Below are 10,492 nucleotides of genomic sequence, written 5' to 3' on the forward strand. Positions count from 1 at the left end.
ATGGTTATGTACTGGGCTGACCCCAGCTCCTGCTTTCTCACTGAGGAGAGAATGGAACAGCAAAGACTTGGGTCCTTCCTGGGAATGGGGGTCTCAGCCCAACACCATGTAACCCACTGACACGGCAGCACTGGCTGGATGCAGCCCCCATGGACACATCAGCTGCTGGTGGCTCAATACAAAGTGGTCCATGGCCATCCTGGTGGTGGTCATTGCTGGGGTCAGGCATCCACCCCCTGCAGGCCCCCTCACAGCCAGTGTCCAGCAACCTCCAGGATTCATTTCAATAGCGTGTGGAGGTGAGGATGGGAAATCCCTTCCCCTTTTGGTGCTGCCCAAGGATGGAGGCTCAGTTTGTGTGTGCGTGCGTTTCGAAGTTGCTAGGCTAGGTGGAGTGATGCATGGGAAGTGACAAGCCACTTAACCTGGCAGACCTCCCACCACAGATAAAACACTGCCAGCCCTTTCTGTTGGCTTGTTTTGTGCCAGCCACTTGATGGCTCTTGCAGAGGGGTGGAAGGCAGAGCAACATCTGGAAAAGGAACTGTCACTGGCAGGGACAGGGCTTTGTGCTGTGGACATCCCCTGTGCCTAGTGGGGCAGCCCATGACCAGGCTGTGCTCCCCATCTTTGGGCAGAACTGTTTTCCAGCAAGGGGGAGCCCAGGGAGCCCCCAGATTTGCTCATGGTTTGGATGCCGGGGACAGAAAGGGGACAGTGTGGGTGCGTCCTCCCCAGCAGAGCCCTTGGGTGCACCAAAGCCAGGACAGCAAAACCCCAGCCCTGGTCACCCCTCTCCTGTTGTTAAGCTGCATGTGCTGAACGTGCTCCCTCCCCTGCCCCAAGGCCCCTGGAATTGGGCCCTCTTCGGTTTCCTCCTTAAGAAAACACCCATGTTCTTTATTTTTTTTTTCTTTTTCCTTCTTTATAACAAACTAAAGTGTAACTTGCACCCGACCTGACCTACTGCACGTGCCTATACCTGCTGCCCCTGTGAGTCCAACCACAGTTTACTCTCTGTTGCATCTCGCTGTATGGTTTCCTTCCTGCCCTGCTCCCTCCCCTGGTCCATCACCCTGATGTTGGGTGTTGCTCTACCTGCCCCATCCTTTCTCCCTGGGCAAAAGGGCTGCTCCTGCCTCCCAGGTTTGTCCCCACAGCTGGTTTCTGCTGGAGGGACCTGGCCCCAGAGCATCCTTGGAATGCTGAAAGGTGCAATTTCCCTTTCCCTCTGCAAATGAAAGCTCTGGAAAAGTAGCTGGGCAAAATGTATTGTGCACAATTAATGCCTGCTTCTAGGAAGAAAAAAGCCTCTTTCCTCACCTACCTGCAAACCCTGGAGCAGAGAGAAGCCAGGCTGTGCTGTCCTGCCAGTGTCAAGATCCTGGCCCTCACTCTTGCCCCTGTCACCCTGTGACAAATGGCAGGGGGTGCATTTGTGCATCCCTATGTATTTGCTTGTCACTGGCATCCTGCTGTGGATGCCACTTCCCTAGGGACAAGTTTGCCCTCTCTGAGTCGCTTTGTGTGATGTCCTGCAGGGACAATGACCTCTTGGAGCTGTTCTCCATTGCCCAGAGTGATGGAGCTTCCTGCCCCAGCCAGCTGCCCTGATGTGAGCTCAAAGTGTCCCATGTCCTGCCTGTGGGCACTCAGGGCCAACCTGCCTAGCAGGGGCTGCTGGATGCAGACCCATGTCCCTATCCTGGAGCTGGGTACTGTGCAGAACCATTTCCCCAGCACCTGAGGCTCAGCTCAGCCCCATAAGGCTGAGAAAGCTGCTGGAGAAGCCCCATGCGCTAGCTCCCTAGAGAAACAACCCCAAAACCAGGGCTCAGGACATGTAGGCATCATGACCTGCTGCTTGCAGATGTCCAGGGCACTTGGAGCAAACGCGGTGTCAGCAGAGCCCCAAAGGGTCTTTGCACCTTTCGTCCCATTGGTGCCTCATGCTGCTGTCTGCCTCCCTTTGGGGGCTGAAGCCCAGCACGGCCTTCATCCCCTCCTCTTCCTCCCCTCCCTGCCTGTGGCATTAGTCCTGCTCTGAGTTTGCTGGCTTGAGGTACTGCGGGGCCCTGCGGGAAGGGAGGGAGCGGGTCTACAGCTGTGGGGCAGTGCCAGCTGGGAGAGATGGGGCTGAGCAAAGCCACTGGGGTCTGGATGGGGGAATGGGGGGTGGGGGGTGTCTGTGTAGTGAGGGGACCTGCTATTAATGCAGGGCCACTTGAAAGAGATGGCCATGGGCTGGGCTGATGTGGGGAGCCCCTCACCCTGCCCCATAGCCTGGCTGAGGCAAAGCCCTGAGCCCCATTCCCCTTCTGGCTGTCTCAAAGCAGGTCCCCGGGCTTGGCTCCCAGTGCCGCACTGGGGCGGGGGTGCATGCTGCGGTCTGGGCTGCATGGCTGTGCTCAGTGCATGCTTCACGTTCGGCCATCCAGTGCCAGCAGGATCAAACCCGGCTCTGGGGAGGATGCAATGCCCGAGCTTGGCCACAGGCTGTTTCTTGGGCTCCATCCTGCCTTGCCTCCTTGCACAGCCCCACCGGGAGAGAAGGGTCCCCAGGGAGCAGGTATTTGGCCTTGAAGCTAAAGTGCGGAGTCCAGCCCTGCCATCTCCTGGGTTTCTGGGCTTCTGGGTGTCTCCAGTGCACACTGGTGTGCTCCACTGGGGGGCTGCAGAGGTGCGGGCTGTGGGTAGCTCAGCAGGGTTGCCCCTTTGCCACCCTCCCTCTTCCCAAGGAGGAAACTCCAGTGCCGGGTTTGTCCTGGGATGAAGCTGAAAGGCTGAGCAGAGCCTGGGCTGGGCTTTGCCTTCCTGCTCCTCTGGCCTCACGCTGCATGTGCTGCCTGTGGCCCTACTCACCCCACGTCGGGTGCCCAATCCTGCTGCCTGCCGGGTCCGGGGGCCGCTGCTCTGTTAACTCTTCTTCTGCTTGGTGACTCCTTCTTTCTTCCAGGCAACGCGCCGGGCCAAACTAAAAAAGCGCTGAAGCAGCGATTCCTCAAACTGCTGCCGTGCTGCCGGCCCAAATCCATCCCCTCGCTCAGCGAAAGCAAGTGCTTCTTCTTGCCTTTGTGTGTGTGTGTCCCTGGTGGTGCTGCTGCCTGCCCTCCGTCCTGGCCCTGCCCGCGGGAAGGGGACGCCTCCAGCAATCCCCTGCCCTGGGTTTGGGGCTGTCAGGATCAGTCCTGCCCCAGAGGGATCCGACCCAATGAGCTCTGCACCCACCTCTGTCCTTGCCTGCTTCCAGGCTGGTTTTACTCCCCTTTCCAGCTCCCCGGAGCAGCTCCCACAGGATGCAGAGTGGCAAGACCTTCTTTGGAGCTGGCTTGGGGTAGCAGGACCCTCCCGGTGCTGGTTTAAGGGCTGGGGGGTTGTTGCTCAACGCACAGTGTTGGTTTGGAGATAGAGGTGTGATGGTGGGGGCAAAAGGGGCTGAGCGGGGAGTGAGTGCAGGGCTGCCCAGTGCCCCTAGCCCCCCTGCACTGGGTGTGCTTGGCCCCTTGGTGAGTTTGAGCCCCTGGCTGGGGTCACCCCTGCCCCACAATGTGAGCTGATCCCTCCCGGGAGAAGAGGTGAGTATGAAGGGGCAGGGGCTGACCTACCCCACCGGGGGGGGGGGGGGGGGTACCCACTGTGGGGCTACAGCCCCTCTTAGTTGCAGTGGGGTCTGGGGGTGCTGGCTGCTGCAGGCAGGGGTCATGCATCTTGCCAGTTGGTGGGGAGAAGCCACCGATGAAGGGGGGGCACAGCAGCAGGACAGGGTCTAGACAAGTCTGGGGGCACACCTGGGACTGGGGGTTCTGGGGGGCAGCTCTTCCGATGGACTCGACTCCCAGTGCGGCACAGACCAGCCGGACATCCAGGGTCTTGGCTCCACAAGGCAAATGCCTGTGCTGGGGGCAGTAGAAAGGCAGGCATGGGGGATCTCAGCACTTGGGGGGTATTTCACATACCCTTTCTGCCCAGCCTGGGTTGTACTGGAGGCTGGGGTGGGCTGTTGCCCAGTGTCAGTCACTGGTATGCCCCCAGGTTGTCTCAGTGTCCCCTGCTGGCATAGACCCAACTCCAGCTGAGCAGCGCACCCCAGAAATGTGTTACCCTGGGCAGGTGTGAGGATGGGATGTGCTGTGCAAGGTGCCTCTCCTGCTCCCTGGCATGGCAGGGCAGGACAGGATGGTGCTGGCCTCATCTGCCCCTCTTCCCCTGGGTTCCTTGCAGACAGCGTTGAGGATGAGTTTGAGCTCTCCACCGTCTGCCACCGCCCTGAGGGGTTGGAGCAGCTCCAGGAGCAGACCAAGTTCACCCGCAAGGAGCTGCAGGTCCTGTACCGAGGCTTCAAGAATGTGAGTACCCCTTAACCAGCTTTGCTAGCCCCACCTCCTCTACCATGTCCACCTTGGAGTGTGCTTCACAGCCAGTGGTGCCTGGGGTTTGCAAAGGCTTTCAGGACCTCGGGGTGAAGTTTATGTCAGGCTATGGCATGATCCCACCTCCCGAGAGCTCAGTGGGGAGGTCTGATCCTGTGTTCCACCCCTTGGGTGCAGAGAACCCACTCCCTGCGTGCCTGGGATGCAGAGCCCCTCCAGCAAAGGATGCAGCCCACAAAATGTGGAAGATGCTCCAAGCAGCCTTACCAGCTGCTCCACCAGGCAGTGCGGAGCCAGGGCCAGGGCAAGGGAGCCACAGGGATTTAGGGGGGTGCTCAGCCCCTCTCCACAATGTGGAGGTAACACTGCAGTTTGCCCTGGCAGGAGTGCCCGAGTGGCATTGTCAATGAAGAAAACTTCAAGCAGATCTACTCACAGTTCTTCCCGCAGGGAGGTGAGTGCCCATCCCCATCCCTGTGCCCTGCATGGGTGCCTCCGCGGGGCTGGGGGACACACAGCACCCTCTCACACTGTCTGCCTCCCCCCAGACTCCAGCACGTATGCCACCTTTCTCTTCAACGCTTTCGACACTGACCACGATGGCTCTGTCAGCTTCGAGGTGAGCTGTGGCCAAGGAGGGGGTGGCAGTGGGGCAGGGAGGGCATGTCCCTTCAGGTACCATGGGCTGCACTGAGCAGCGTTGCTGTTGCGGATGGACAGAGAGCTTTGCAGGGGCTGGTGGAGTTTATTAAAATCCCAGAGGCAGTGGAAAAACAGTGAAAAGAAACAACTCTCTTTCCTAGCTAGTGTCTTGTAGGTACCTGGCAGGCACAGCCATGGCTGGGTCTTGTTCAGGCTTCGGCTGAAGAGCAGGTCCTGATGCACGTTGTCCTCTTGGATTCTGTGACCCAAGGGACTAGTGTGGGATATATTTGGGGACAAGCAATCAGTCTTCCCCAAGCTCTTTTTGATAATGTTTCTCTTGTCAGCCCAGCCCCAGGGCACATCTGCTTTGGAGACGAGTACCTCCTCTGCGGGAGGGACAAGCAGGGCTGTACCCTCTGTGGCCATGAGACCCTTTGTGGCCATGACTTCTGTCTGCCTGCCTTGTCCATCCTTGCAGGACTTTGTGTCTGGGCTGTCCATCATCCTGCGGGGTACCATTGATGATCGCCTGAACTGGGCCTTCAACCTCTATGACCTGAACAAAGACGGCTGCATCACCAAAGAGGTGGGAGATGGGGAGCAGGCTGGTCACCAGGGCCAGCACAGGTCTGCACCCAGCAGAGATGAGGGCAGGACTTGGGGACATTGGCTGAGGTCTGGAGGAAGGCTGGGAGGGTCAATATTTGCTTTGCAAACAGGCCCTTCCTGCCCCCCTGGCACCGGTGTGTCTCGGGTGGAGCACGTATGAGGGGTGTGCTGCTTTGGGCCTCCTTCACACGTGTGGGCACACACATGGCTCCACACTGTGCACAGAGCCAACAGGAATGCACTCGAGCACCCCACACATCCTTCAGGAGCATCACAAAAAGGTGTGGGCTGGGGACCAGGCGGAGGCAGAGCCCCGTGTTGGCCCTGCAACCCTGCTCCCCTTCCCTGCAGGAAATGCTGGACATCATGAAGTCCATCTATGACATGATGGGCAAATACACCTACCCGGCCATGCGGGAGGAAGCACCTCGGGAACATGTGGAGAACTTCTTCCAGGTGAGCTGATCACATCCTGGGGAAGCAGAGCTCCAGCACAGAGCCAGTGGCTACCCAAAACCTGGCACAGTCCCTGGGGATGAAGCAGGGCTGTGCCAGAGCCAGGGAGAGAAAAGGCCATCCTGGTCCTGCTTGGGGATGGCTCAGGCAGGGGTCTGCTGTGTCCAGCCTCTGCAGGACCTGGGCGTGGGGTGCTGGGCTCTCCCTGGGGCTGGGGCTGTCCCTGCCACAGTCCCATGCTGTGCTTGTCCGCAGAAAATGGACCGAAACAAGGACGGCGTGGTGACAATTGAGGAGTTCCTGGAGTCCTGCCAGAAGGTAAAGCCACCAGCAGCTCTGCTCTTGGGCTGGGCCACCTTGCTGTGCCCTGGGGACCTCTGTCTCCCCATGGCTCTCCTGGAAGAGAGGCAGTGAAGGCAGGGCTCCCAGAGGCAAGGCGGGGGCTCTGCTTTGGGAACTGTGTCCATGCCAGCATCCCCGTGCGGATGAGGAGAGCTGTGCATCCCGGTATGGCTTGGAAATTGCCTGTAGTCCCTAGGACTCTTTTTTTCCATGTGTCAGAGCTGCCATGAGGGTAAAGCCAGGTTTGGGGGGAGCTGCCCAGATTGCTGTTCCATGCCCAAGCCACCTGCTTCCCACCTTCTCCCCACAGGATGAGAACATCATGAGGTCCATGCAGCTCTTTGACAATGTGATTTAGCTCCCGGACCTGCCTCCAGCTGAGCTCTCCTGTCACTGGGCCCAGAACCTGCTTCTCTCAACTTTTCCCTCGAGCCTTCCCTCTGCTGGCTGCAAGACACGCCTGCGGGAAGGGGCCTCCATTCCCAGGGATGCAGTCAGCACCGGGATCTTCCATTCCCCCTGGGCTGGCTCTGCTTTCCTCAGGGGATCGCAAGCAGGTGCTCCTGGATGTCAGAGTGTGGGCATGGCTGGCACAGGGTGAGCGTTTGGCCTGGACGGACCTCCCTGCACCTGTCCCCAGTGGAGAAGCTGCAGCCTCGGGCTGCAATAGAGGTTTCCCCCCATGCACAGCACCCCATGCAGCCATGGCTCCCCCCCGCCACCTCCTCAGCTCCGGGAGCCCCCAGCACTGGCTCCAGCCCAAACCCTCTAGCAATGCTGTCTAGAAACCAATAAAGTCTTGCAACAGGTGCCAGTGCCATGGCTTCCTCCCCTGCCCTGGCTGTGTCCTGTGGTGGGGAGCATGCTCAGCATGTCGGCCATGAGCCACCAGCCACCCTCCTTGCCCAGCCCCTGGGCCAGCCTGTGGGCAGAGGGGCCATGCCTGGAGAAGGCAGCCGCATGGGCACTTGGGGTTCATCGCTGCATGAGCTGTGGGGAGCAGCCCCTGGTCCCGGGGGCCTGGTTAAACCTAGGAGGTTCATCCTGACACGGGGAGAGGGGAGACTAGAGGGACCCTGAGGTACCTTCTTGTGGCACTGGTCCCCTGGGATGGAGGATGCAGAGCTGGGGGAGCTGCAACCTCAGCCCCTGTCCCTCAAGTTCATGGTGCTGGCACATAGGGGACCTCAGGGACCCACTTTGAGAGACACCCTTCCCACCCCTCCCCGAGGACACGGCAGCCAGGGTATGGGGACACATGGTGGAGGGAGTTGTGCTGGGCTCCGGCAGCCACCCTGGCCCTTGGGCCTCACAGCCACGCTTCCACCATCACTTGCCGCTGACCTTCCCCTGCTCATGTGCCCTGGCCCACCCCAGCCCACCCGCTGCCCGGGGGGCCGTGGAGTGAGCAGTGGGGCAGAGCCCTGTGCTGGTGGCATGGCTGAGCTAGCAGGTGCCTGAGGAGAAAGTCAAGGCTGGGGCCGGCCAAGAGTTGTTATTGTGCTGCCAGCGGGCAGGAGAGTCACCTTGGGGCAGGGTGGGCTCACCCTTCTCCTGGCATGGCCATGTGAGACCCTACCTGGGGACCCCAGGGATGGAACCAGCACCCTGGGGCTCCCCACGTCTTTGTCACCGCCAGCTCCTTGGAGCTGGGTGCGTGCAGGCAGGCCTGTCCTGCCTGCATACCCCTCCGAGTCGTAGCTGGGACTGATGCCCATGGACTAACAACCCCATGCCAACCCCAGAAGTCCCTCTGTGCAGTCCCACAGGCGTTGGGGAATTCAGTCCCGGCAGCCCCTGGCTCTGCTGCTCCAGCCTCTGCATCCTTAGCAGCCGGCGGGGGGGGGGGGTTGGCCCGAGCTGTGGTGTCTGGGATCGATGGGGAGGGGGTGAGCAAGGCCAGTATCCATACTGGGCCGGGCCCCAGACCCAGGCTGAACCCCTGGTGTTGGAGCCATTAGAAACCCCACCCGGACCCTGAGCCAAAGCTACTGGGATGCCCCCCAGCAGGACTGTCCCTGGCCCAGCCCTTGCAGATGTGATGTGTTTTTTAGGTTCATTCAACACATTGTTCATCTCACAGTCCTGTTCCTGGGTTTGCCATGGGGCTGAGCTCCCACTTGCAGTCTCCCAAGGGTGGGAGGGCAGGTATCCTGACCCTTATACCTCCTATCTCCTTCTCCCCATCCTCCTTCCTCCCAGGCTCTCTGGGGTACCCACTGTCCCCCACCACGTGGAGCAGATGCCGCCTCCTCCCTCACGCTGCAGGTTGCATGGTGTGACCCCCACCCTGGGGCATGGTGACCCACAACCCGCTTGGCATCTCCAGTCTGTATATTTTGTATTATAACAATATTATGGGTTAAAAAATAAAAACCAAAAAAAACAATAAAATCTAACCACAATCGCTATGCACATCACCGTTATGTCTTTGCATCTGTCAGCTGTCTAAGGGGGCATAGGGGAAATAGGGGCTGAGTGTCTCTGCAGAGGGTTGGCAGCTTTTTTGGGGTGCTGCAGCTGCAGGGTGCTCTGTGTGGGTGTTCTGGGAAGTTACATGGGGGAGAGGGTGTGCACTGAGCTGCTCAGGGTCCCAAACAGCCTGGCCATGCCTTCCATGGCCCTGTAAATACAATCTTTTCCCTGCTAAGAGGCTGTAGGCTTTAGGCTCATGGGGTCTTACACCAAGTGGGTCAGGTCTCAAGAGTGAGGCTGCCGGGTGTATTTTCAGCTTGTCATGAGATGCTGCTGCATGAACCTAAGCTCAGGACCAGGTGGCCCTTGTTAGGATGTGGCTGGGCTACCAGAAAGATGGTCACCTACTGTCTTGAAGAGGTAGGCATGAACTGGAAAGGGATTTTTTTCTTAGGGATGTGAACTGATGGGCAACTACTGGTCCTTGGAGAGGTGCAGTCTTGAGAACTGGGAAGAATGGCTTGAAGCAAAACAGAGGAAAAAAGAAGCAGGCAAGTAAGAAACCAGCAGAAGAACAGGATAATGGACCTGTGGGACAGTGACACCATCCAGCATTATGCAGTCTGTGGTCCAGGAACTGAAAGCTCAATGCTAAGAGCTGCCTGGGGACCCAAACATTTTAAGAGAGATGGGCTCTGACAATAGGGGAATTACCATTGTGGGACTGGGAAAGCTGTGAGTCTGCTCTTTCCAGAGCCTCTGATTCCCCAGGGAACTTTGTGACCTGCTGGCAGCCACTCAGGTCTGTGTACAGCAACATGGACGGGCCTGAATGCATTTTCCTTTCTAAGACACCCTTCCCTGTATATCCTGTCCCTTGTGAGTTCTGCTTGGCTGGTTGCTATTTTGGGCAATGCCATCTGCGGGCTTGATGTGCCCTCTCGTGGCACAGGGATGCTGTGAGCCACCGATGGGGTCCCTTGGATCCCCCTCCCCAGGGCAAGGGGCAGGAAAGACTGGATGACAAGGGGAAAAGGGGTCAGCCTCCAAAAGCTGCTGTAGCTTTTTCACACCTGTGCAGGGATCATTGCTGGTAGCAACTAGGAGTGTGTGTGGGTAGCCGGTCTCCTGGGGGTCAAAAAATAATCTCTGCTTAGCTCCCACCCTGGGACAGGCTCTTGGGGAAGGGGCTGAGGGCAGGGAAGACTGGATCACACACACCTCCAGGTGTGTCATCAGCTTGTTATGAGAAGTTGCTGCGTGAGGCAGGGCTTGGGACCAGCTGTCCTTTGTTAGGATGTTGTATTTAAGGATTGGTAACAGACCCAAAGTTGTTGGGTCTGTGCTGGGAATGGAGGTAAAAGCTGATGCGTGCTTGGAAAAGGGCAGCCTTGTGTTGTTGCAAGCCACCTCTTTCACAGCTTTCAGAGGGAAAAAGAATAACAGTTGTGTGGGAAAAACAGCTGAGCAGCTGGTTGAGGCAGCTGATACAGCCTTGGGCAGTGATTCACTCCAGCATCCCGAAAACAGCCTAGAAACACAAATGTCTTACAAAAGGATGAGATCCCACCACCAGGGAACTGTTACTGCAGGATTACTCTGGCACAATCAAAGCTGTGTGATGCCTGCATCAGGGTCCCTTAGCAGCCAACTGC

At 58.5% G+C, this 10,492-nt stretch overlaps 1 protein-coding gene across 6 annotated transcripts in view; it reads left to right on the top strand.

Moving 5' to 3' along the window:
* Positions 1–8,839, top strand: part of KCNIP2 (potassium voltage-gated channel interacting protein 2) — a 46,323-nt gene extending 37,484 nt beyond the window's left edge. For 3 of the 6 annotated variants that reach the window (XM_037400349.1, XM_037400348.1, XM_037400353.1), the window contains exons 2-9: positions 2,957–3,052; positions 4,222–4,346; positions 4,755–4,824; positions 4,919–4,989; positions 5,494–5,601; positions 5,976–6,080; positions 6,336–6,398; positions 6,733–8,839. In XM_037400349.1, the coding sequence (XP_037256246.1) occupies positions 2,957–3,052; positions 4,222–4,346; positions 4,755–4,824; positions 4,919–4,989; positions 5,494–5,601; positions 5,976–6,080; positions 6,336–6,398; positions 6,733–6,780 (686 nt within the window). In that variant the 3' untranslated portion in view covers positions 6,781–8,839. The remainder of the gene's footprint in view (positions 1–2,956; positions 3,053–4,221; positions 4,347–4,754; positions 4,825–4,918; positions 4,990–5,493; positions 5,602–5,975; positions 6,081–6,335; positions 6,399–6,732) is intronic. The other 3 variants (XM_037400352.1, XM_037400351.1, XM_037400350.1) reach the window with 1 other exon arrangement.
* Positions 8,840–10,492: the final 1,653 nt, after the last annotated feature.

The sequence above is a fragment of the Falco rusticolus genome, chromosome 9 (genome assembly GCF_015220075.1).
Source record: "Falco rusticolus isolate bFalRus1 chromosome 9, bFalRus1.pri, whole genome shotgun sequence".
Taxonomy (NCBI): domain Eukaryota; kingdom Metazoa; phylum Chordata; class Aves; order Falconiformes; family Falconidae; genus Falco; species Falco rusticolus.